Below are 27,558 nucleotides of genomic sequence, written 5' to 3' on the forward strand. Positions count from 1 at the left end.
CTTATTTAGAAATCTCTATAAAAACCTTCAAATGATAATAATAATAATAATAATAATTATTATTATTATTATAATAATGATGAAAATTCACCGAGAGTAGGTGGTCAATTCCCGGCATTACTATATGTTTAATACGATCCCGGATCAAATCCGGCTTTTCTATAGGCGACCCTACCTAATGAAACAAAGGGACACAACTGATGGGAAACGGTTAAGGGAACAGCTAATTAAAGTCCGGCATATTTCGCAAAAACTACGAACGTGCGCCCCCTGGTATCAAAATGTGATGTACAAATTTGCAATTCACATTATGCTTACTTTCAACTTGCTTAGTGACTGATTGCATCTTTCATTTTGTGTGGCCACATCGTGTGTAATGTTCTAGGAGCATTATAACTGTGCAATGTTGAAATATCAAAGCTTATATACAGTCCCGGCATGTTGAAATATTTCATTACGCTACATTGCACTGTCATTCAGCCATAAAGACATCAGGGACTAAACACCAAACAAGTTGTAACTTCCAGCAAGCATGGTATCATTGTCAACAAGCGTGATGAAAGTGCAAGCATGCATAATGACTGTACCAATAAGCACAATAGCAGTGTCAATGAGTAAATTGTAACAGTAAGCAGGAAGTGTGTAATTGTCAACAAGCGTGATGAAAGTGCAAGCAGGCATTGTGTAATTTTTACCTCAATATCATTCCATACTAGAAATTATAAAATTCTGCAAACTGATGTTCGTCTTTATAAATTAAAAAAAAAATTAAATTAATTTTCTCCATCTTTCATGATCGCTTGATTACGGGCATCCCATACTTGAGGGAAATGTCAACGTTATAACATTAGGCAGATTTGTTACGTAAGTGAACACTGACTCTGATTTAAAGATAATGCGTTAGGTTTGTAAAATGACAATTGTAGTCTTTGGTCGCATATGCACACCTCCGGTCTTTATTTTGTGTTTGTATTCTTTCTTAAAATCATGTTTCTTATTTTACAAATTAATGGACGTACATTTGTGGATTGCGTTATATTTTTGTTATACAGCAATTATCCAGGACTTTGTAGGACATCCTTAGTATGTTACAGAACTAGATGTTGTAGACTGAGCAAGACATATCGTTTGACAAAGACAAACGCCCAAAGGCAAGGCCAAGTAGAGAAAACATGACCTTTGACTTTCAACAAAGGCGCCGATACTAAAGAAATAAAGAAACATTAACAAATACTCTCATATTTTCAGTGTGCTCCATTATTTCAAAAAGCATCCTTAATGGATTACAAAGCTTTTACTAGACACAATCATCTAGTTACTATTTTGACATTCAAGTATAAACTTTATCTTTCTATCAGTCATCCACATAGCATTTTCGTTTGACAAGATTTCTAATGAGCCACAAAGGTATGCCTAGTTATTAAAAAATTCCTTCATGAATTACAGACTCGATGACTTGATACAACCATCAAATTGAAGTACTAACCTTAAGAGTCCTAGCTTGACCTTTATAAATTAAAGCTACAAAATTGTTCTCACTTATCACAAATTGTTTTAAAGTACCATATATGTAAACCAAGTTATTATAAAACTTGTCACTGAAAAACAAAAAGATATGAACTGGACATGACTGTCGATGCCCTATCATATCATGACTTTTGACAATCAAGTGTGAACTTGACCAAAATCGTGCATTTTTAAGAACAAATTCATATCATGAATTTTAAATTAATGTGTGACCTTGACCTTTAAACTAAGGGCATTGTTTCTTGCGCGCGACACATCGTTATGACACATTATGCGCAATAGTTTTAAATCTTTCCAGTAATAACAGAATGGTAACCTGACACGAACGTCAATGTACTTTGATAAAAATTCATACATGTTTCATGAATTTTGAACTACAATCGCGACATTGACATATGAGCTAAGGGCCTGATTTTTGCACACGTTACATTGTCATTATGTCAAACATATTTATGGATAGTGATTTTTAAATACATCCAGTAATGAAAGAATTGTTGATCCGACACGAATATTAGTGCACTTTTTAAAAAAAATCATGGCTTTTTGATCGACAAGTGTGACCTTGCACGTGACACGTTGTTACAATGCCCAACGCACAGCATTTTCAAATATATCCATGAATTACAGAATTGTTGACTGGAAACAAATTTCAATTCATTTTTTATTTTAAAAAGTATGAAGTCAAAGTGTTTGCATATGACACATTGTCTCAAAATTAATAAAAAATTATTTCAAATATCATCTTAAAATGAGAGTTTCCTCCACTAAGTTTACATAGGGGGATTACTGCCGACCGATGGGATGTTACTTATTGTTCTCTTAAAATGTCAGGAGTAATAATAATAATAATAATAATAATAATAATAATAATAATAATAATAATAATAACTTTATTTATAGAAGGTAACACATGAAGATCATAGAAAACAAAATGCATTTCTTAATTTTAAATGTGGCCTTCTTAACAATATTAAGAAACACAAACACAAAACATCATAAAACAATTACAACTATTCCATTTAGATTTTTCCTTATAACTTTTTTTGACAAACGCTCCTTTAAGATATTAAATATAATTTATATAGTTTTCATTTACAAATATTTTAATAATGTACTCGTACATGGATAATAAGTATTATAACATAATGACAGAGGTATGAAGATATTTATTTGATTTGCAGGATATGTTCTTTATACTTATTTTTAAAAGATGTCAGAGAATTAGAAGAACGTATATTAGATGTTATTCTATTCCAAATCTTTGCACCATTGTTACAAAAAGTCCTTTATAATGTATACATGAAGACACCATGCATGAATTTCAAAGCGCATTTTACCATGTAAGTCATTGCTCTATATCAATCTTTTATCAAATCTACGAAATCTGTGTCAGCATAATGCTATAAAATGAAACATTGCACAAGAACCGGGTGTAAGAAATGATATCTCTCGAACTAAAATACACTCAAAGACAACATTATATATTCCCTTTATTATTGTGCAAAAGATGAGCGTTCTTCATTTCATAATGATTTACAATCTTATTGAATAATACAAAACGCTAAAACTTGTCGTGATTTAGCACAGAATACACGCTGGCAATAACAAAAGTTATTACAAGAACTCGAGTTATCACAAGAACTCCAGAACATTTGAAAAATCGGGTATAAATTTGTTAGCCGTGGCTTTATGTTTGCAATTTTGCATTATTATTAATTAATATAATTAATAGGTAATCATGAAAGGCAAGGAAGCCAAGGATAAATACCAGAAATAAACAGGTCAATTCGTGCGAATTTGCAAATGATTTGGAAATTTTACTTAAAATGACCAGCTTAAAACAAATGGCGATGAAAAATGGACTATGAATTACTTTTTGACACATAATACCAGATGTAATGACAAGCTTTATCATTAGAGTTTAATTTAGCACCCAAAACGCACTCTTTAAAGATGAAAATTACGTTTTTGACGAGTGTTTTTGTAGTCTATACAAAAGTTTTCCGACGACCTCCGTGACAGTTATCACAAGAACTCCCGACAAGTTATCACAAAAAAAAAAGAAAAAAAACAAAACAACTCTATCCTTCGTGCAACTCCCCCCCCCCCGTGTAGAAGACGAATGCAGTCCATCGGGTAAATTCTTCATGTAACTACACTTTACAAGTTACAGTTGGCTCTTACTTTCAGAATGAGAATCTGGCTAACACGTTCAAATTACCTACCCAAATGAAACATGCTGTAGCAAAACGTATAAGACAGTACAACGAAAACCATTCATCAAGACATACTTCAGGGTAAAACATTTTCTACTTAATATTTAACAAATACATATGATAAAAATATTAGACAAGAACGCTGAATAAAATACTTTATTTTTGAAGACTGTTTTAATCAACGTTTATCTAATTTTATCATCAATGACAGTGGACCTTAACAATTGTACGTTACGTTTTTAATGAAATTTAAATATTAGTAAAAATCATTGATAATAAACATATTGTCAAAACGCAAATGCATGTATAAAATAAATATTCCCAATTGTCATAACATATACATTGCATTTAAATACCAACAGATAATTATATAAGAACACAAATAAATTCTGTATTTTGGTTTGGTAGCTCCATTTCATTTTTGTAGCTCCATGACTTTAAAAATATTGATTTTTTTAATGTATAAATCCAGTTGGTTTGATTTTATTTTTTCGTCTTCATTTATATATAATTATATATAGTATAATGATGTGAATATTTCTCCAGTGAGATAAGCTACGATTGTCGAATGGTGCCTCTCGGAAAACAAGTGGATCTAGCTCGCCTTGGAATAACAGTGTCAGTAGAATGTAAAAAAGACAACTCCATAAATGCTAAACCAATCATCTTTATACACCGTACACCAGCCGACTCTGCTCACCTTGATATTACGTTGAAAGGTCTAGAAGAGATTCTCAGGTACAGCAAAATATCTTATTAATAAGCATGTGTTACGCATTATGCCATTGAATTTAATTGAATATCTGAGTGTTAGAAAAGAAAGAAGTTATGTTTATCAAATAAAACAAGATGTTACGATGTTTTATTATTATTATCATTATTATTATTATGTAATTACCATTATTTTTTATTATTATTATTCTTATTTTGGGTTTTTCTCTTTTAAATATTTATACATATTTAAACTTGGTAAGGGTATGAGCAAAAGTAATACTTATTCTCCTTTACTATTACAGTGATATTTATGAGTTACGTGTGCTGTGTTTGGAGGCCGACTGTACATTAATGATCGAGGTTCCTCTGGATGGATATCCTGGAATGTTTGAAAGTTATCTGAAAACAACAGATAATGAGGAATATAAAGAGCACAAGACTTCAGAAGAAAACGGGGTTCGTATAAAATATATAGAACTAAATAAAATTACAAATACAGAATGAAAAGGGAACATCTTAAGCTGATCTAACATGACATAGATGTGAATCTCGCATGCACACCAAACTGAGTGTGCCAAAATATATTACTATTGTTATGAAATACCGTGGGCTTATGTTTGTAAGTAGAATAATGTTGTCATACATTTTAAGAAAACGTGACCTAGTGATTAGTTTAAGATCGTTTTGCTTTGTATTAATTGATTGATTTCATTCGTTTTAAGTAATGTCAAAGCACACTGGAGAAGCGCACGTTTTCGCACGATAAAAATCACTCAGCTTCAAGTCATTTATTGCATAAAATAAAATAATTTTATAATGACGAGGAAATCACCATGCAATATTCCATTTAGGTACCAACCTTTGTTGCTAAGCTGCCAATCAGCAACAATACTGTTAAGAAATTTGCTGTTTTGGCACGTCCCAGAGTGTACCAGCACAAGATTGGTCCTAGTGCTCATACAATTATGTCAGAGTTAAACAGGAATATAAGAGTGGAAGTACCGGCCAAGACATTTGAAAACACCATAGATGTAAATGTCCAGGTATGACTTCTTTTTAGTTACATATATTTATCTCCTTCAAGTCCGTATATGACGTAATTTCATGTTTTATAACTACTCTAAAACGCAACTACTGCTACTACCCGTCGTTTTTCTTCACAGAGACACGTGATAACTTTTAAAAAAGCCAAATGGGGAACTTCACACAAACAGCCAAATGGTATAATAAACATAATTTATATGTTAAAAACAAGAGCGATCAGTGATCACGTGTGTCGCCTGATAGCTAATTGCATGGTGCCAAAATCATTCAATCGAAAAACCAGTTTAATATGAGCAATGAAATGCAATCCTGCAATGTTTAATTGAAATTTCATGAGTGCAAGGGACAGGACATGAAGTGGTTGCTAATTATTTTAAAAAAAAAAAATTATTAGTTATTCCTCGCTAAAAAATATGCATGCCACATTATTGACACAAAAGTTTGCAACCAAAAATGCTTGAAGTATAAGTTTGCAACCAAAATGTGCTTGAACAAGATATTTTTGTGTATTGAATGTTATCTTCGGACTTGCGAATTAAACCATTTGTACAGCATTGACAGAAACATATTTTGTTATTGTTAAATGCAGTTCAAAACTTACAAATTCGAATAAATTAGGAGAAAAACCGACCAGAACAGTCACATGTCAAATTAAAAAATATCTACATGATCAGTTTATATCTTCAATAACTTCGTCAAAACAGAATCTAGGATGCTGAAACTTTTAACCGAGTGTGGCATATATATTGCATTATGGAAAAGACATACTAATGAACTTCAAAATAACAAAGAAACCCATTTGCCTGGCAAAAATTCGTTCACCCGTTTCAAAAAATCACGCCGTGTTCGCCATTTTGTCAAGTTTGCAACCAATTCGCTCGCTTGAACCAAGTGTGCAACCACTTCACGTCCTGCCCCTTGGAGTGGTGTAAGAGGAGTAGTCAGGACAAAAAAATCAAAACTATAAATAAGCGAGGTTTTGCATACACGTAAAACGGCTGCAAAGGAATGTGTTCAGCTCCTTTAGAAGAGCCGAATAAAATGCTACATATACGAATGTCTGCATATATAGTTTTGCACAGAGGGGAAGCATTACAGCACGAACAATTCATTACGTCCGTACTAGTAACTGTGACAAGACGGGTACGCTTCAGTCAATGTCATGTCGTAATGTGCCAGTAATCCGACACCATGTGTCTTTGGTTAATAATAATGCCTTGAACAGTAATTAATGATATCCCGATTAAACGATATATAAACTGTTAATAAGCAAATTACCATCGATAAAACATTAAATTTTAGCATGCACGTAGTATATAAGACATTAAAGGCACCAGACGACCCGTTACCAAATCTAACCAAAATAAAACAACACACGTGTGACCTTGCTGTACTATACGAGTATAAAAGGCGGCTACCAAGAACTATGTCCGTACATCACTATCCAAATCATCTCAAAAGAAAAAAATACAAAACATTTAAAGATAAATTTCTTAAAAACGAACTTGTTTCCTTGTTTCTAAAATTCAAAAATGGATATATTGAAAAATTCAAATGTTTAATTACAGTGCAATGCAACAGTGTCCAAATGCGAAACTGTTCTTAACATGTTTTTTAGCCTGGTCACACGATATTAAATCACGGTAGAATACAGACAGATAAGAAAACATTGTATTTCCATTTGAAGAAAATATAAATAAAATGTTTTGTAACAAAGCAAGAAATTTAAAATTGGTCATAAAGTGTAAAGATAATGTATGTGAATGTTCTTATGTACTTGTGTTTTTTATTGACGACTCGCAAAATAAATCGTGTCATTCCACAGTAAATCATGCGTCATATAAGACTCGGTTGCTCCACAGCCAACTAATTAATTAAGGGATATGACTGTCAAAAAATCATTGAACCGATAAATGACGTCGGCATACTCAACTAGACGTGCTACTAATCATTAATGTAAAGTTTGGATGACATTAGTTTCTTAGGAGTGGTCCGGACAGACGGACGAACGGTTGTTTTAACTAGACCTACTTTGTGGGTTTATTATTTCGAACTTCTTTTGATCATTTTAACCCGATGATGACATTCTTAACCCTGGAGTACAATTTCTAACCCCAGAATTACAGTTTGTACGGAATGAACCAATAATGTCAAGTTGTACACAAACCATAACCCCCATTCAGTAACTTTGATTACCTGAAATCGAATCGTACGCATGCATTAATTAACAAATTTTTGTTTTATTTATCGTTATCACAAAAGTCACGTAATTGATGCCATGGAAAGCAACGGATATCATAATTTTTGAATTTTGCTTACTTTTATTTTCAATGATGATACCATAATACTGTTTTGAGGTACATACTTACATAGTTCGTAATTTGTTTTTCTTTAGGTTAAGCCAAACTGAATAGATGTACCTTTAATTGACGTTATATTCTGTAATTAAATGGATGCAATTAATGGACACATTACTTCCTCGATCAACCATTCTTCACTGCGATTCAGAAAAAAATTAAGATTTTCGTTACATTTTAGGTTATTGAGACAGGGAATTTTGAGAGAAATCCAGATCGCATTTTTGCCGCCGACATAATCCATTTATCTGCTGCTAGGCAACCGTCTGACAAAGTCAGACTTCAGGTACCATTACATAAAGACGTCAAAGACATTGACGATGTTGTGGTATTCAGTGTTAACAACGAAGATGACTTAGAAGACGACAGAAAATGGAGGGAAATAGACAGTCCCATTAATCCACAAAATGGCTGCATCTCCTTTTGGATCAAACGATTCTGCATGTATGTAATCTTTTTTATGTATTAGTATGCCTCCACCATTCTCCGTCAAACTGTTTAACTTATTTCTTTATTTAGAGTTAATATGAAATATTATTAGAAAATACAATATTTGTAATTTACTCTTGCATTGTATTTGCGACCTAGAAAGGTTTGCAATAAATTTGTATGCATTAGAATTACTTATGGCATTTATGTTTGATTAACATACAGATTTACAAACTACTTATTAGGATATTCTGCCACTTTTACCATAAATATATGCATTTTAATAAATTTCAGTTATGTGCCGATTGTACTATCAAAACACATGGGTATCAGCACAGACGCAGCAAAGAAGAAGGCAAAGGAACGCATCAAAAGCGCATTACATAGAGAAACGTCTGTGCTATTTTTCTATGCACTTTGTCCGAAGAAAGACTCCCATCTGGTAATCTTTGAATGCACAACCCCCGGGAGATTTCAAAGGCGTTTCGAATTTTGGGAAAATGAAGGATTCTTTTTTCACCCAGAAGTTAAACATTCTGGACATTTTCAAGCACGGCCGAATCAGTCATTTTCATTTGATGTCACTGGCAACATGAAGTATGTCGGAAATAACAGCAGAAAATTGAAACTTACATTTAACCCGAGATCGTACAAGTTCCAGTCATTTTACCTGACAAGAATTGATAAAAACCTGCCTCAAATTGGCGAATTTCAAGTATTTACGGATTTGCAAGATGTTGAGGCAAAGACTGGGACCCAGGAAGTTCTTGTAACAAGTCTTCCGATTGAAATTCCACAAGCGAATACTTGCGTCATTGCATAATTAATTTACTTCCTATCAAACGGCAAAGTGTCGATGTGGGGAGATATGGACCGCGTCAATGCTGTTACAACGATTGTTCTTACAGATGCCACAAATATATAAAGAGACTAAAATACAATATATAATGTTAGATTACTCTAGTTTACGTGCTGTTTGAGTGTTATGTTTTTTGGATATTTTATTCACTGCTTTTATATAGATTTATGTCATTTGCCGTTATGACTGTTTAACTCTTGTAATAAAATTGATTTGTTAAATGGGCGTTAAGTGTCCGTTTTACAGTATTATAACTTGTTTATTTGTATAAAGCTTTATTCAATTGTCTCAAATCAGTCTGGAAAATGTTTGTATCACCAAAGCCACGAACTTGAAATAATGATGCATTCCTTTTAAAACGCGGTGGCTTACACAAAATCATCGCTGAACCTACATTAATAGCAGTTAGATATTTGTTGAGAAGGCTATATTCTAATAAGAGTGTTTCATTTGTGTGTTTTAGCAATGTGCGTTATTGTCCCTCCGCAAAAATAAATCAAAAATTTATTCGACGTGATGGACGCCTATGTTTGAAATATACATGAGAATACTGCAAAATGTGCAACGAAACGTGTCCCGTAGCACCTCTACTAAACAGTGGCTCTTTCACATTTTGGTGATCTGTTAAAATGAGAGCCCTCGAGACTTCCATTGTGGAGCCACCAACCAAAACGAAGCTTTAATACGTAGACACAGTTTAAAAATGCGTTTTTTAAAAGATTAATAGAAAAATTATTTTTTTCAAATATCGAAGAATGTTATGCCTCGTGGAACATTTTTCGCATCATTTTGGATGCAATTTCTATACGAAATACCTCATGATTACGTTTTTCTTTTAAATTTACTTATTTGTTTTCTAGTACTTTGAGACACATTTTCAGTGGTTTCTTTACCGTAAAGTAAATGTCTGTCCAATTTATCGTGCATGAAATCTGATCGTTACCTTCCCTTTGGCTCAGCACTAAATATTTCACAGAGCTTGGTTATAAATAAAATATTAACATTTGTTCAAATGTGATCGAGCCATCGACACTGTTCTGGCGCCATTGGCAATGTAAAACAGCCCTCGCAAATGTGACGGGGCCACAATAAATAAATATTCAATGAATAAAGGACATTGAATTAATGTAGATTTAATACTGAATTAATTGAACGAGTTGGATGAATACATATTATACGAGCAACTCGCGAGCATAATATTATTTTATTCAACTCGTTCAATAAATTGAGTATTGAGCCTACAAAAAGAAAGTATTCATTGTATCACATAACAAAAAATAAAGACTGTTTTAATGAAAAAAAAAAAACAACATGGACGCGGCTTTAGTATAACGATTAGATTTATCGCGTCTGTACGCTATGTTTCTATAACGCAAATGACGTCGCGTATATATATGGTCGTGCAATACCATTTTTACGGAGTCGCTAAGTCGGCACGGGTATGTGAAAAGTGTCGATATTGTGGAATTATTAAGAGATTAATAGGGCCGGAAGGTGATAATCGGCCCGCAAAATGAATAATGGCCCCGAGGGCTTCATCCCGAGGGCATTATTCATTTCAGGGCCGATTATCACCTTCTGGCACAACTAAGACGTGTATTAATGTCTTTAATACACTTGGTAGATCTAATAGTAGCATTTTTCTAAAAAAAAAACTTTTAAATTTCTTTCGTTGAAATTCTTGCATTTCTACTGTACACAGTACAGTAGATCTACAGTAACTTCTACAGAGTTGCTGACTTTTTGTAAGTTCAAAGTACACTACAATACTGTAGAATCTAGAAGCAAGTTTTATTTTCATTTTTTACGGAATACATTTGTCGCATTATTTCTTTAAATTTCAATACTAATAAAACTGTGTATGTACGAAATACGCTTCAGCTCTCATAATAAAATCTTAAAACCTACGTAAACTGTTTGATGACGTAAAATGTGACGTCATTGTTTCAGTTTGTGCACGTGCACATGTTCAGCGGGCTGATAACTAGTTATCGGCCCCGGGCCGCAAATTCATAATAGGTCACGTGACACTCATAATCAGTTGAAATCATAGGCGATTTTGTTACTATATATAGTAACAAGTGTATTAATCCGATTTATATTGATGGATACACTCAAATAGAATCTCAAAATTGATTTAGATAGCTTCTTCAGTATATACTGCAATGAAAAATCCAAAGTTCTTTGAAAGGTTTTCCTAAATTTGCATAAAATAGTGTCTTGATCTAGATTGTTTTTCTTTTTGAAACTTGAACCATGTATGCACAATCTTTTATTGGTTTCCGGCGATGTGGTGCGTCAAATATTCATTCTTTGATTCAATGTTAATTGTTTTGACGGTAACTTATAAATAGCGTTGCAGTGATTTGGCGAAATTTACTTCGTGCTAAACTCCCGCTTAAACATTTCACGAAAGTAAGTCTCTTTTAACTCGTGCAATTTGGTCTCTTTATGAATACTTACCGCCAATATTCCACAATATTGACACTAATTGAATGTTTGTATTGGCTCTATCACATTTGTTAGGGCTCTTTCACATTGTCGATGGTGCAAGCACATTATCGCTAGCCCAGTCACATTTGAATAAGTCTGAGTATCTCATTTTAAAACAAGCTCTTAACCAAGAACTATTTTTTATGTTGAACCATAGGTCAGGTAGGCACAATGTTATAACCAAGACTATGTGGGTCAACATTAACTTTATGGTAGAGAATTCACGCAAGATGTATCTCCTCGTGAAAGAAAACACACTAGTTGATATTTTGTAAAAAGTGCTAGAAGAGTCATTTTTTGGGTATTTTGTATCGAAATTGCATCCTTAATAATGAGAAAAATATTCTTCGTGGCACAGAATTCTTCGATTTTTGGAAAACAAGCATTGTTCTTTTAAATCGGACTACAACGCAAGTGTCAAGGACCCTCATCTAAACAGATCATCAAAATGTTAAAGAGCCACTGTTTAGTAGGGTGACTTGTTTCAATACTTTCACATTTAACCTGGTGCAGATCTGCATCGTTTGCATTCTTTCGGCTCTACCCGTCATATTTTGGTAATACACTTCTAGGTTGTCGGTGAGTTATTTCAAATTCTTATCTACAAGCTGTTCACACGAATTAATCACCGTTTTAGTGACATACCAGTATAGGGTAACACCGCGACATGTTTATGAAGTGCAAAGATTTTTATCTTTGAATATCTTCCCTATTTTTCATCACATTATACATTTTTATTTTCTTCCTATGTGTGCATGATGTAATCTTGATACGGATGAACGAACATTGAAAACTATGCTCGATATCTCATAAGGTAAAAAACTTAAGAAAAAAAAAGAAAAAAACATAAGTTGCAATGCATATCCTTATGGTCGTACCTTTCGAGAGGTTTGAAGTCCCAAATGCCATTAATTCTGAAAAACATTACAATTTCATATAAAATAAAATTAACCATTTTACTGTCATAGGATAATAACATGGATTCACAGGTACTTTGGAAAATCCAATCAATAGTGAATCTACATTATCATCTGATAACGGAGGCATAAACAACAGTATCTAATCAATTTATTTGTATTATCATAGTGGCAAGATGGTAAATCACAAGTTTTCTTTTTAACTGAACTAATAGGTTCCAACTCAACTTCCTGTCATGCTGTTATTGTGATGTTTTTTGTTTTATTTTTGTTTTTTTATTCCTTATTTTATGATTAATTATCTAACTTTTTAATTTCTTTTTTTTAACATTGTATTTGTGCACCAACTTTAAAATCAACAATAACGGAATGCCGTGTGATTATTAAATATCCGCATACTTTTATGTGTATACAATACACACATGTGTATCAACCAGAGCCTATAATTATCCTATCTCATTTACTTGTAACTATTTCGAAACGTTACGTCAAATGTGTTTTTAGGAAAAGTTTTGAAAATAAAAAAAGATACCATGTTCGTGAAGTTGGCAGCCCTGCAGCCTAGCAGCCTAAAGAAAACTAGAATACCTTACTATGCGGAAATGATCTATTTCTCATTTCCAATACTTTTTACTTGTCCCTGAAAAATCAACTTTTTGTCGCCGTTCCTGTACGTCAACATAAACAATTAATAATTAATAAGATTTTGCCATTTCTACCCTTGCACCGCCTGTCTTAAGCCATTTAATATCACATGTTTTCTGTCGAGTAACCTATGTTTAGAATTGAAATACTTAAGTTATGTACGGAGGCCTAAAATATTAAGGGGGCAGGGGACATTTTCGAACTATTGTCACTGTAAAATTTATTAATAACACAGACATGGTATTTTGAATGTACTGGTAATTTTAAATATTTCTGTATCGTTGTATTTCTTTCTTCTTCGTGTGTAGAAAAGGCTAAACTGTGGAAAATCTAAACTTACATGTATGACTGATAGTTAATATGTCATTATATGAAAAAACGCATTTTCCGGCGTTACCGCGAAGCACTATTCACGTTCACCGGTGTTACCTCATAAAAACGGCTTAAATCACATTTTATCAGGTTATTTTCAATTTTATATTCAACCAGAGGTTTAATAAATGTCATTGCCTACCGAAAATCAAAATTATACGGTATAATATGCATTGTTGTACTTATAAGAGTCGACAAAAAGCCAACATCTCGCTCAAAACGGGGGTCAAGCCATCATTTTCACAATAATCTAGAGGGATAAAGAATAATGTCTTCGCAGCCGTATGCGGCTGTTCGGCGTTACTGAATATACACGGTGGGGTACGTTGATTATTTCCTGCAGTGGATTTTTTTCCGAAATAACTTTGTCTTCCTTTGTCATGTCCGAACTTTGATAACTGTTTGTTTAATGTCGAACTATTTCAAAATGATGCATGACAAATATTTGTTAAAAGAAGAAATAACTCGCGATCGATCAATTCTTGATTACTAAAGTAGTGTAGAAAAACATGGATAAGGAATGCTTTATTGATAAACATATTGTATTTAAAACTTAAATATCACGCCCGAGAGCTAGAAGTAACTTGATAATAAAATCTTTTTATATCTCTGTTTGTTTAAAATTAAGCTATACATTGTTGACTAATGAAGGATGACATATTTCAACAGGTATATGTTTCTTCAAATGGGGGAAATACGTATAAAGTGTTTAAAACGTAAGTGAAGCGAGGCCGTTTATTTACTCCAAGTCGATACAACGAAAAAAAAATCGCAAACCAACAGGTTTATAAAACCGATGGGAATATTTTGGATAGACGGGTTAATAATTGTGTATATATTTTCCAGTTCGGTAGCTTTTAAAGATATCGCGTGTTGATAATGTTCAGTAAGCGCTGTTGTGTCTGGTCATTCTATTGTAAGGGAGATATCATTGAAATATAAAGACTTCTCTCAATAGAATGGTTGGACAATGCGTTATGTAAATACATTGTATCATAGTTTGGAGACCTTTCTGTTGAAAATGTGTCATGGTTAAATCGTATACATATACATGCAGTGCGTTAACTGGAGTGCGGGTATTAGTTACCCGCACTCCAGAGCATGCCCATTGATTGGCTCATTTTTGCTAGGGTTTACATTTTGTGACGGCAGTGAAAGTGAAATCGACAGAAATGTCATATTTAGATGCTCGTTCATTGGTTCATTTTTGCCGGGGTTTCATATTGTAACAACAGGGAACGTGTTTTTATGTTTGACTATGATACAAAAGAGAAAGAACACCAACACACTCGGTAATCTGATTAATACTCGGGGGGCTACGCCCCCTCGTATAAATCAGATAACCTCGTGTTTCGGTGCTCTTTCTATTACTTAATGGACATATAGGTTTTTGTATTTATAAATTGTTGAAGTACATTAAACATAGGGCATCGCAAATCACTGGCAACTTTTTACTTTAAAAGTAAACATTAAACAGGTGGTATTTAAAGCTACGGTATCGTTGTATTTAAAGTTTGACAAAACCTCTTTTATATATAAGACAACGTTTAATTCATCGGACATATTTATACAAATACTTAGTATTATAAAACGACACGGTGGATTTAACTAGTGGTATTATTAGTTAAGTATTTTGAAGGTAGTGAATATTTCAAAATACTAAGTCAACTACGGTGTAGAAGTCAGTCGCCAGTTAGATAAAAAAAAATAGCGATGTGGTTTGTGAAATTAATACATTCTCAACAAAAAACATAAAACGTGTTAAATAATTTATGTGGGAAAGTTAACTATGATACAGCAATATTGAAATAATGCAAGGAACGAATTGTAACCAGTCGTTATAACATGTGAAAAAATACAGTAAACAGGCGTAAGTATACTTACATTTCATTTTAGGTGAAAGGTTAAAAGGCTGATGTTATATATTTGAGACTTAGAATTTAATACAGTTAGTTACTACTCATATTGTATGACCTTTTGTTTAACAGACATATATTTAAAACTGTTTATTTTGGCCCAGACCTAAAAGTGTAAACTTTCCGATTTAAAAGTAGTTCTGGTCCCAGTTATAGCCTCGTTTGAGACTTTGGTTCAATCTAATCGTCTGTTTTGAGATTTGATTAAAAGCAGTTTCATAGCTATCGTGCTTTAATATATCACATTGACAATACTGATTGTTTTAGACATTTAGACAGTGGTTAATTTAGTCTACATTAAAATTTACATGCTCCTAAAAATGTAGAGTGAACGGAAGAAAGAGTTGCTTGCTTGTAATCGCACAGAATTGTATAGGCTTGCAAAGCGACACTGTTATATGGAAGTACCGCAAGTCACGAGACGGATTCGAACCCTCAGCGGTAAAATGGTTCGTTATTCGAAGTCAGCTTACTTAATCGTTGAGAAACATGGAAGTTAACTTTATTTCAACATGAAAACAGTTCTCGGCAATCTGATTAATACTCAGGGACTACGCCCTCTCGTACAAATCAGATAGCCTCGTGTTTTGATGCTCTTTCTATTACTTATTATGTTATATACTTAATACTTATGACTCGCCCTATAATGTCGTTCATTGATAATTCAATGTGCGCCTGAACACCCTGAATATGTAGCATCTTAGTGTCTAAAAGCTTGTTTTTAAGGCGTATCATCATACATAAGGGCGGTTCAGTTTTATTATAAGTGAAGACGTGCATTAAAGTGTCGGCATGAATAACTCTTCCTATTTCTTCTACTTCTATACATGTTTGTGACGTAATACACTATATACACGTTTAAATAAAAATGGGCCGTTACAAGTTTACGCTACATCGTATTTTTAAAGATTGATGCATAATATAAAATAAACAAAATGCACATCAAAATAATTAAAGTATTAAAGAAATTTCATTTATTTAAAATAAGTTGGAGACAAATAATTTTATTATAATGATAATACAATGTTCATAAATTCTTTAGAATTAAAATTCTTTTTTATTAAACATTTGTACTTTTGAATTTTGGATATTGTTCAGTTAAGTATCAACCTACGTTTAGATGAAAGAAAGGCATTTTGCGAGAAAGATTTAAACAAAAACTACTTGCCATCTGATGATATGCACAATATGAATATCGTTTATTATATGTTAATAGTGTTCACCATTTAATGATCGCTATATATGAAACAAGGCGATACATTTAGAAATAAAATTATACAATGATCTTATTATATAAACGAAGTCTTACTATAAATTTAAGTTTGTTTAAAACAATGATTTTTTGTCACTTCAGTATATCTTTGATTTTGGCAAAACACCAGTGATCCGCTATTTAGATATACATGGATGTTTATATTGTTCAAGCATCAAAATTGAATCAATTTGAATAGCAAAGACATTATTGATGACGCTACATTTTCTTAATACCTGCAAAGCATGTTTACACGTATGCGCGCAACAACACGTGCTTTACAAAAATAAAAAAAATAAAAAAAATAAATGAAAAGACACACGATGTATCTCTTTCCCTTCAATCGTGTATATTTTTTAAACGCTTTAGTTACGATAGAAGTCGTTTGTTTTATGTGATTTATATCGTTTGGCGTGAGCGATTTTCAGACCAAAAGGCCAAAATATTGAAGACTTGAAGACACGACAAACAGGCTTGTCGTGTTTTCGTGATTTTTAGCAGCACGACACCTTAAAACACGATAGCTTTGTTACAAAACACCATACATTCCAACAAAACTCTTCAATTATTTATGGTCGTGATAAATTCAAAGAATAGCTATACAATCATTTATTAGACATGCAAACTTTAAATCAAAAAAAATATTCGCTTAAATTTAAGATTGTGGTCTTAAACGAATGCCAAATTGATAGATGCATTGATAGCTTAATTTCAAATCAATTGATCGTGTGACACCGGAGCTTCTAAGTGGGGTTTAATAACACTTGCTTTAAAAAAGATATGATTAATACCATCAACCTTGCAAGGATTGCATTCACAATTTTATTATTTTATTTACTACAATTTGACAGTAAGATGGCATTGAACATAGATTTTAATTTGGCAGCATAATGTTTTTTTTTCCAGATATAAGCTTATTAACAAGCTAATTTTATACCATCGATTTATCAACCAGGCGTTATTACATGCACAATTTGAATACACTGAATTCGAATAACATTTTGGAGTGTTGTAACCGTATAATTCAATATTATGCATTTTGTGTTTAACTTAAATTTGTTGCACACCTGAAATTATTTTTGATTTAACACAAAACGTTTAAAATGCGCAAAACTTTAACAAAAAAATGAATTATTACTGTATTTCGTATTTGACAGACATGTACCTTTTCATAAAAAATGGTATATTCACTAAAATTCTTATAACAAAATCGACGATCACTGATGCATAGAAATTGTGTAGTTTATAAAACTTCACACAAGTTATTTTAACATTATTTATCGTATTGTAAATTGAATAACAACACACTTATGCGCTTTATAAAATTAATGGATATTTATACCGGAATCAATCTTAAAAATATCTAAACGCATAGCAAATAAGGTAAGAAAAATTATAGAACTTTCAAATACACCACAATGGCTGATAATGAAAATACATTGTATCGTAAAAAAAAATTTTGATTTTGTTTATTTCGCTCAATAATGTAATATTGATTAAATTATTTTAATTTCGATACTTGATATACATGTACGAGTACGTTTGCTAATTAAATATCGTTTGACATATAACTTCTTATACATACTGAAATTAAAAGTACAACTTACAGTCATAGAGAATTTGACAGTATGATGACATTGAACATAAATTTAACGCACTGAAAAAAGTGAATTGGTCTACAATGGACACATTTTCAATAAGTATTTCAAATATTTGATAAAACAATAAAAAATTATAACTTGGATGTTCTAACAAAATATTTCTTGAAAAAAAGTTCTAGTTCTTAGTGATTTACTTTGAACGTTTATATGTTGAATAATAATATTTTGTTCTAGGACACTTTATTATCTTGCTACATATCAATATGTAATATCGGATCATGTATCCCGCATTTTCTAACAACAGCCATGTGAAACATTGTATACACACCGGTCTCAAATATCATCAGTAAGACCGGTGTACACAATGCCATGTGAAATGCTTTCGTATCTTTTGTCTATATGATGCTTAATACTTTAAATATTTTATGGTATTACATTTATGGACCGGTATACTTTAAACAGCTGCTCAGACTACTTTACATGGCCAGGATCCATTGAATTTACTCGACGATGAAAATAAGACAAATGTCCGTGTATAATTGACCAGTGCAAGATTCAATTCATTTAGATGTAAATGGTCAGACAAAATCTGTCTTTTTAGGCTTACTTTTATTAAAACATGTGATATGTTTCGACCATTGAGACGCAGTAATATAGTGTCCGTCCATCCTCGGAATCTACTTGATATTTCTGTCATTGGGTGGAGGAAGAACTTAGGTGTCAGCTCGTGCGTAAGATAGCTTAATAGTTTCCTCACACGAAATAATACAAAGTTTCTGACGGGATTCAAACCAGCAGTAGAGAGCGACAAGGGGCAAGTGGTTTGAAGTAAACGACATTAACCACTCGGCCATGGACACCTATAAGAGAAAAAAAAACAGCATATTTCAAAGACTTGGACACAGGAATAAAATCTGATAGCTTCAGATGATGTTTAAATATATTATTCTTTACATATTAGTCATGTGATATCACGTGCTGTTGTCACAAAAAAAAACGCTCACAAAGAAAATTCAAAACATGACATAAATCAAAGCACAGAAGGCACTGAATTTGTTTGGGTCTCAGAATGTCAGAAAGGTGAAGGTTGTGAGATTATAAACCAATTTGTTTGTAGAGTGTCATCAAATTCTGTTTCCAATGTTATAACTATAGTAAATTGGCTATAAGACTAATTGCAACAATGATATTCAGTTCAATGTTTATTTGGCTTAAAAAAAAAAAACAAAAAAAAAAAACATGAGTTGTCTCACCTGGGATTTGAACTTCGGACCTCTCGCTTCAAAAGCGAACGCGTTAACCCCTCGACCACGGGGAGTTATATGATAACAGCCTAAAGAATACCATATAGGTCTGAGATAGAGTTTGTAACCCTTATTAATTTCGATATATTTTGTTCACGGTAAACCTGTTATTTAACACTGAAGTAAATAATCATGGAGCTGAATATAAGCTATAATAATAACACAATATTAGAAATCTTCGACCAATCGGGAACTATTTTTTCATTACGAAAATTAATGCGCCTGTCATTTGACAATCTTTACGCAGTGATCTCCCCTTAATTTTTCTGCGTTAATCTACATATGAAGGGAAGTAACCGCTTCGAGGAGTTTGGACTACCTTCGTTATTTGCAAATAGAACATCAGGGTCTGAAATTTCGCTACCATTATTTGTTTGGTCTGACGACCCAAAACAAATAAAAACGTGATACTATCAATACTAAAGAAATGTCTCAACGTCTTAGGGAGTTAAATCTTAGGGAGTTAACAATACAAATAAATGGCAAAAAGCCACTTTGATATCATGAGAAACTTTTTTAACTTTAAGCTAAATTCAAAATTCTTATTTTAGAATCCAACATCACGTGATGGGAAAACAGTGGAAGAAGAGGGAGCGACCTCAAGCGGAGGTTTCTAGCGATTACAAATGGAGTTCTCAGAATTATACGTTGAAACAAGTTATGAAAAATTTCAAACTACCTGTTGTGGTACAATGCAGCGAAGACACGAGTGCTGAACATTTACAGGTAATACATTGTCGTCACATGAATCTGTTTTAAAAGAAAAATAGTTCCTTTCAAATATAGATATATGTTGGCAGTTATAATAGATAAAAATGAAAATATCTGTTCTTTTCTTATTTATAGCTAATATAAGTTTTGACAGTCTCTAAAATCCGAATGTTCACATGCGCTAAAACAGATCATATTTAAATAGTATCCTACATTTGATATTATGTAATATGGGGAAGTCTAATTTCTCGGACCCGGGCTTTGGCTTGCCCGGCCTCAGATAATCGGCTAGGTTTTTCAAAATAATAAAAAAAAACGGAATTCGCCTAAGAAATAATCAAAATCGGAGCACCTCGACTATTATTTATAATAATCTTGGACGCATTGAAAGAAGTTAGATGAAAACAAGAAGAGAAGGCGTTTAATGTTTAACGAATGTACACAAATAGTTGACTTCCAAAGGAAAATAATGTGTATTTCGGTAAAATATGAATAAATATATGTCTGACAATCACGTTCAATTAACAAACGCCATCTGTTAACATTTTGTACAACTATAATGATAAGTATATAAATAATATACTGTTTAATTTAATATCTTTAAATTTACTTTATTTAGGTGGACGTTTACTCGATATATTGGAATAAACTTAGTCAACCTCCCAGCAATTAATTATTTTTTGTTATCATGTTCATTTTAAGCGTAGATTAGACTGAAATACCGTATCCGTACCATATACATATGTTTTGTGGAAAACTTATTAACAATAAACGGTATAACGACCCAGGTGTTCCTTTAAAGCTCGACTATACGGAGTATATGGAGAGCTGCCCTACTCACCCCGGCGTCCGCGTCCAGATTTCAGAGCAGTAAAATAGTTTTACTATAACTTTATTATATCTTAAGGTATCAACTTCAAACTTTATATGTCCCTTATTATCAACCTCATCTTATTTGACAATGTTCATAACTCGAAACAATATATTCAGAATTATCTCACACTGAACTTTCTTTAAATTTATGTTTTCTCTTACTCCTTTATATTTCTTAAGGGATCAACAAGATTTTTAACTCTAGCATCAACATTTCAAGAGTTATCTCCCGATGAACTGAGATTTTAAAAAAAGTTATTTTTTAATATAACTTCTTTATTTCTTAAGGTATCTACTTCAAACTTCAAATATGTGTTCCTTATCATTACCCACGTGATGTGTGACAAGATTCATATCTCTGGCACACATTGTTTTTTTTCAAAATTATCCCCCTTTGAACTTAGAATTCATGTTAAAAATATTATTTTATATTGTAACATCTTTATTTCTTAAGGTATGTTCTTCAAACTTCAAATATTTGCTACTAATTATCACCCACATCCTTTGTAATAAGATTCGTAAGTCTAGCATGAATATTTTCAGAATTATTTCCACTTTGAATTTGGAATTCTTTTATAAAATCTCACCGTTAAACTTATAATATTCCCTTTTTTTCTGCAACTGCTTTATTTCTTCAAGTATTTAATTCAGTCTTCAAACATATGTTTGTTATCAAAACCTTTGTCATATGTGATAATATTTATTACAATAGCTCCTGTATTTCCAGAATTATCTCCCTTTAATTTTTGAACTTAAGATTTTATTTGAAAAGTGTTATTATAAATAAAGATAATTGTTCTTTGTCATTACTTACATCATGCATGACAAGGTTCATAACTCTAGAATCCTTATTTCAAGAGTTATTTCCTCTTTGACCTTACAATTTTACTTTAAAAACTTTATATGCTTTTTGCTCTTATCTTTTTTGTTACTGAAGGGATTGACTTCAGATTTCAAATTGTTGTCTTTTCCATAATTCAGAGCGTAGAAATGTCTGTTTAACTTTTATTGACATGGTCACTTGCATATTGTATTGCGCAAAAATATCGAACATTTGAGCGCTTTCTTGATACTGATACAAAAATATATTTATATCATAATTGATTGTTTTTCTTCATAGTTTTGTCTTCCTTTACAGTGTTCATTATTTAATAAGTCGAGCTTCTCTGTCTCATTTGACAGCTCTTGTTTAGGTTATTTTTATCTGATTTCCAGTTCAAAAGCTTTGCCTACTCCTATATTATTTATATTTGTTTAAAATCCAATTTTCGATCACACAATCACGATTAAACCGTTTATGTTTTAGAACAATGTTTTGTATATTGGGAAGAGGGTTATAAGTGGGTTGTATTAATGTTATGTAGCCTTCTTCTTATTTCTCTATTTCAAACAACAATTCATAGTTTATTCTAAACACAAAATAACTTCTATTCCCGAAAAGACAACATTAAAACTGCGAAATCTTCCCTTTGAGCAACAACTTCCTGTTTATTTTTGATAACGTAAATCTTCACATACACTGTGTATAAATGAACCGTTTTATTTTCCTTTCAGAACTTTTTCTTTGATCTTCGTCAACCAGTGCTTTTACACAGTAAACGAACAAGCCGGAAGGTGTTTGCGAGATGCGTGCGCAAGGGGGAAGGCGGAACAATAAAAGAACTTTTACCGGAAGTTGTCATTCCTGAAGATTACGCGGGTAAAATATCGACCCTTTCATTATGGTTTTAAGAAGTGCATATCCTTGACATGGATAAAGGCCTGTAGACCTCTTTTAACTGACTGTGTTACACATCAGCTTTCAGTCAGACTTTGATAAAAGTAATTATCATTATGTACGAGGCACCAACACTGTAATGGTCAGATGGTTTCTTCCCAACATCACTAGTGGAAGAAAACCTCGGGTATCCCTCCGTGCATTATCTTAGGCACGAACGGGCACCTCAGTAGAACCACTTAAGTACTTAGATATCTGTATATTCAGTCAAATGAAAATATGTGTAGAGATGCCGGCAAAGTTTTACTTCATACCAAATACGCCACAAATATGTCATCAAATTTATGTGCATAACAAATGTTAACATTACAAAGAACAAAAAGGTGAAATATCAATAACAGTGATTATATTTTGTATCACTTTGATCCAAATAGTAAAAACACATATCTTTATCAGTCAGACGAGTTAACTTGATATTGTTGAAAGCGAAGCGAATCCAACCGTTTTATACAACTAATAAAAAGAAACTGTAACATGTATGCATGCCTTTTGCCTATTTATAAGCGCTTTCAAGATTCTGAGCACGGGCTAGTTCAGTTGCAATTAAAGTACAATAGCAAATATGAAGCTATAAAAAAGATTACAAGTTATGTAATAGTTCTTTATGTTAAGAGCACTTATGTTTGTCATAGAGGTTCCATGGTACATGTAGTGATGAAATTTAAACGCAGTTGGTACAATAACATGCACACATTTATATTTAATAAAGCTCAAACAAACAACAAAGACTTCAGTAATAAAATAAGAATAATATCCAATAACCTGTGATTTAGGGCAATATAAAATGTATATTGTTTCTCGGCCTTTGCACTAAAAACCAATAGTGATTACTATAACTTTGTTTATTTATCACATACATAATTTTGTATCACATATTTTCACTTTTTCGTCTGCATTTTAGCAAGTAAATATTCTGTTGCACAAGGTTTCAATGCCCTTTTACATAATTAAAATAGGCTGTTGATAAAAGTGTTTACACATCGATCTGAGAAAATGTTTGTCATATGTCAGACCGTGAATGTAAATACACAATTCTGCCTCTAAAAACATGCATATAAATGTATGTATATATAATTTCCTATGGTCAAATTATTTCTGATTTGTATTTATTTGTATTTTTTCTATTTCCAGGGTGGTTCAAAATCAGTAAAGGTCTCGAATTTAGCAAACCTTCATCTCACCGAACTGTTGAATCTATCACAAGAGCAAATACTGATTTTTTCCTCTGTACGACAGAATTTGAGGCAATTGTTGTTACGGAATCGCCCGAAGGTGAAAATGAGAGTCACGGAAGCTTTTTGCGTCCTGTCGTTGAAGGCGAGGTATTACGAAAAATCGGCATTCAGAAGCTAAATCAGTTAATGCTCCCTGAAGCGCAAAGGTCTTTAGATAGGGACAATCGATACCTGCTATGTATAGACGAGAGAGACTGTGAACTGTTTGTACCAGTGTCGCAGACTGGATTATTTTACGAAGTGTCGGACGGGAATTTTAACAAGAATGACAACTGTGTAGTGCAAATCTCCGATGTTTTAGACGAGATGGTCGAAATGCCAATATATGTCAGACATATTCTCGGAGATCCACCACCAATCTCGAAATTCTATTCACCTTGCCTGAAACTTACGCGCGTGACAGAGGAAGAAACTGTCATGGGATCAACTCTAGATTCTGAAGACGATGCTCTGCCTCTTGAAATTCAAACTCACTCACCTATTAAATTTGAAATCTCTTTGAATACCCCAATGTTGCAATCATGTGCAGAATATACGGAAGCGATTGACATGTGTAATAGCGTGTCACAAAACTATGTTACTGATATGAAACTCGCCGTTACATTCAAGGTCCCAGAAGTAGAAGAAAACAATGAAACAGACGATAAACTTGCACAATCTAATCCATCATATGTTCCAGATGAGGATGAAAGCCAACTTTCTGTACCTAACTCACAAAGAACATCAACTTCTGTTGGGCGTGGGAGTGAACTTGGAGAGGTTGACGCTAATTCAGAATTTAGTATAAATTGGGACCCTGATAAAGTACGTCAATCTAAGTCTAAACTTGCTGATAAACCTGAACAAGACAGTGAAAGTATTGGAAGCATAGACAATGAACAAGCTGTGAAACTAAACAGTTTGTTAGGCGGTTCGTATTTTGATACGGAAAGCCAAGAAGGGCAATCCTCAAATAGCTTGGTAGAAACATGGACACAAAGACGGTTTTCGGACAGTAATTCGAATGAAATATTAAATGATATTCCAAACCGTAATATAGCTCATATTTACATGAACTCTGATATTGCACCATATGATGTTGTAGTAGACGAAGTGACAGATTTTTCAATGAACACGTCGATAAATGAAGGAAGTGATCCGAGCACCTCTACCGCAATAATACGACCACCAAGTCCATTCTCTGACGATATTAGATCAATACCGAGCACTGTAACAGTGTCTTCCTGCTCGAAAATTCACTCTTCATCTTCAACAATAGACAGTTGCAGAAGTCAAGTTGACTTAAGTGATCATTTTCCTAGTATTCATTCTAGTGCAACCAGCATTTTAAGTACGGATAGCAATGGCGTTCTCAAGCCTGTTAATGCATCATACACATTTACTGGAGATGTTTACATAAACCAAGACATAACAAGTAGTCATAGCAGTGTTGACAGGTCATTCAGCAGTGATGAAAGTGTTGACGGAAGTTGGCACAATTGGAAGGAGAACAAATTCAGGGTTATAAGAAGCAGAGACATACCTCGAAATAATACAAACAACTTGCATGGTAACATGATTAACCAAATAAACGCCTCAAAGGTACGATCTTTATCGGAAGATCTGATTCAGTTCGATGAACCAAGTAGAACGTCTTCTACAAGCAGTATTCTAACCTGCAAGGTTGCAGATGAAATGGTGTCGAGTTGCAATGACTTGCGGCTCTCCTTAGAGGAAATTACTCGAAATGCGAGAGAAAATCATACAGAAAATTCATGGCGACAGTTTTGTTTGGAACGCTCAAGTTCTCTTCCGGTAAGGACAAAAGTCAATCCCAATAAACAAATAACAGAAATTGATGAACATTCCCAAAGCTGGGAGCAACTCAGTCCAAGACGGAATGAGAAAACGTCAAACGCGAGTACGCCGCAAAATAATAACCAATCAGTAAAAGCTACTCGTACTTTAAATCATTTAAATTTAGATTTTAGTGATTCGTTTGGAGATAAAGCTCAGCTTATTTCAGACACTTGTTCGGAATACAGTGCGCAGTTATCAAATCGCAGTAGCGAAAGTATTGATCACGAAGCAAACACGTCTTTCGCTCTCTCGGAGTCGTCTGATATGTCAGTTACAGACGGACCGGAATCAGTTTTGGCGGCAATTGCCGAGATGGACATGTACCTTGATGGAATCAGTGTAAGTAGTAGGTCAAGCGTACGAAGTGATATCGCACAAAAATTAAAAATAAGTAATGAGATTAGAAGAAAGCAACTAGGGGAATGGAATGACATTGTGGAAGTTATATAGTCGGTATAATACATGTATTATATTGGTATGTACTAGTAATTGAATAATGACGCACGTTGTGACAAACGAGAAAGATGGAATAATGAATGATATTTTTTCTCGATTAAATTAATCTTCATTTATTTAACCTAATTCTATTCAATGTTTGCCGCCTTATTTATCATTGCATTTGTTTGACTTTCTCATTAATTCGATATTTTTTGTTAATTGTCTTTGTTAATTTTTGTGTTTTCTAACCAAACATTTATACAAACTGAGCGATATTTGAATACAAAAATAAAAGGCAAATATAAAATTTTTGTTCCCCATTTTCTTGTTTGGACATTTTTTCAATACGAAAATAATTTCTATTCTGAATTGTGTTTGTTTGTAATTGAGCTTTGTGCAAAAGTGTTGGATAAGTTTTTATCTTAGTTTATGAAAGAGAAAAAAACGAATTTTTAATGCCAACCCAACTGACTTGAACGTTTCAGCACTGCAATGTGATAAATTTGCAAATATTTGAGTTCGCATTATCTTTAAAAAAAGAAGTTTTTTGCTAAGACAATATAGTCTTGATTAATAACATTACAAATTATATCACCGATTTTTTTAAAAATAAATTATGCTTCCGACAAAGATCTTACCTTTGACACTTTTATCTCCTTTTTAATGACACATCAATTGCCCCATGAAACTAACGATACTTATTTAATAAAGTCGAAGTTTCGGTGACACGAAGTATATTAATCCAACTGGAGACGGAAAGCACCGGTTCTATTATAGAAAACGTGCATAATTATGATTATATGAAACCTACCGAATGCTCATGCATAAACATGACTATGCAAATAACTGAGCCCTGATAATATGCCAGTTTGACATGTTAAAGAGGAGTAATACATGCTTGGTAATGCATAAATCAGTATTCGTTGCCTACCTTTATATATGGCAATATTGACCTGAGACTGATTAATTTTCGAAACGTTTTTCGTTAGTTTCCGTTATGAGTTGCGATTTACACATTGGATTTTATTGAAAGTATAGT

At 32.9% G+C, this 27,558-nt stretch overlaps 2 protein-coding genes across 3 annotated transcripts in view; both read left to right on the forward strand.

Moving 5' to 3' along the window:
• LOC132757868 (serine/threonine-protein phosphatase 6 regulatory ankyrin repeat subunit A-like) overlaps positions 1 to 9,418 on the forward strand; it is a 58,354-nt gene extending 48,936 nt beyond the window's left edge. The window contains exons 25-30 of the mRNA XM_060749317.1: positions 3,718 to 3,824; positions 4,290 to 4,481; positions 4,760 to 4,913; positions 5,309 to 5,500; positions 8,040 to 8,302; positions 8,582 to 9,418. Of these exons, the coding sequence (XP_060605300.1) occupies positions 3,718 to 3,824; positions 4,290 to 4,481; positions 4,760 to 4,913; positions 5,309 to 5,500; positions 8,040 to 8,302; positions 8,582 to 9,110 (1,437 nt within the window). The 3' untranslated portion in view covers positions 9,111 to 9,418. The remainder of the gene's footprint in view (positions 1 to 3,717; positions 3,825 to 4,289; positions 4,482 to 4,759; positions 4,914 to 5,308; positions 5,501 to 8,039; positions 8,303 to 8,581) is intronic.
• A 5,532-nt stretch (positions 9,419 to 14,950) lies between these two features.
• LOC132757870 (uncharacterized) lies at positions 14,951 to 26,830 on the forward strand. Of its 2 annotated transcripts, none has more exons than XM_060749318.1 (4): positions 14,951 to 15,443; positions 20,198 to 20,372; positions 22,785 to 22,929; positions 24,139 to 26,830. In XM_060749318.1, exons 2-4 carry the CDS (start codon positions 20,214 to 20,216, stop codon positions 26,529 to 26,531), a joined length of 2,697 nt encoding a protein of 898 aa, XP_060605301.1. In that variant the 5' UTR covers positions 14,951 to 15,443; positions 20,198 to 20,213; the 3' UTR covers positions 26,532 to 26,830. The 2 variants fall into 2 exon arrangements, with proteins under 2 accessions (XP_060605301.1, XP_060605302.1); XM_060749319.1 differs by lacking the exon at positions 14,951 to 15,443 and adding an exon at positions 17,999 to 18,124.
• Positions 26,831 to 27,558: the final 728 nt, after the last annotated feature.

This window comes from Ruditapes philippinarum, unplaced genomic scaffold (genome assembly GCF_026571515.1).
Source record: "Ruditapes philippinarum isolate M1 unplaced genomic scaffold, ASM2657151v2 ctg624_1_1_1_1, whole genome shotgun sequence".
Lineage (NCBI taxonomy): Eukaryota > Metazoa > Mollusca > Bivalvia > Venerida > Veneridae > Ruditapes > Ruditapes philippinarum.

Excerpts from the sequence above, each read along its gene's own strand:
- LOC132757870 (XM_060749318.1), top strand. The coding sequence starts at position 20,214 with ATGGGAAAACAGTGGAAGAAGAGGGAGCGACCTCAAGCGGAGGTTTCT. Across the intron at positions 20,373-22,784 it reads CGAGTGCTGAACATTTACAG|AACTTTTTCTTTGATCTTCG; the intron begins GTAATACATTGT and ends TTTTCCTTTCAG. Across the intron at positions 22,930-24,138 it reads CATTCCTGAAGATTACGCGG|GGTGGTTCAAAATCAGTAAA; the intron begins GTAAAATATCGA and ends TTCTATTTCCAG.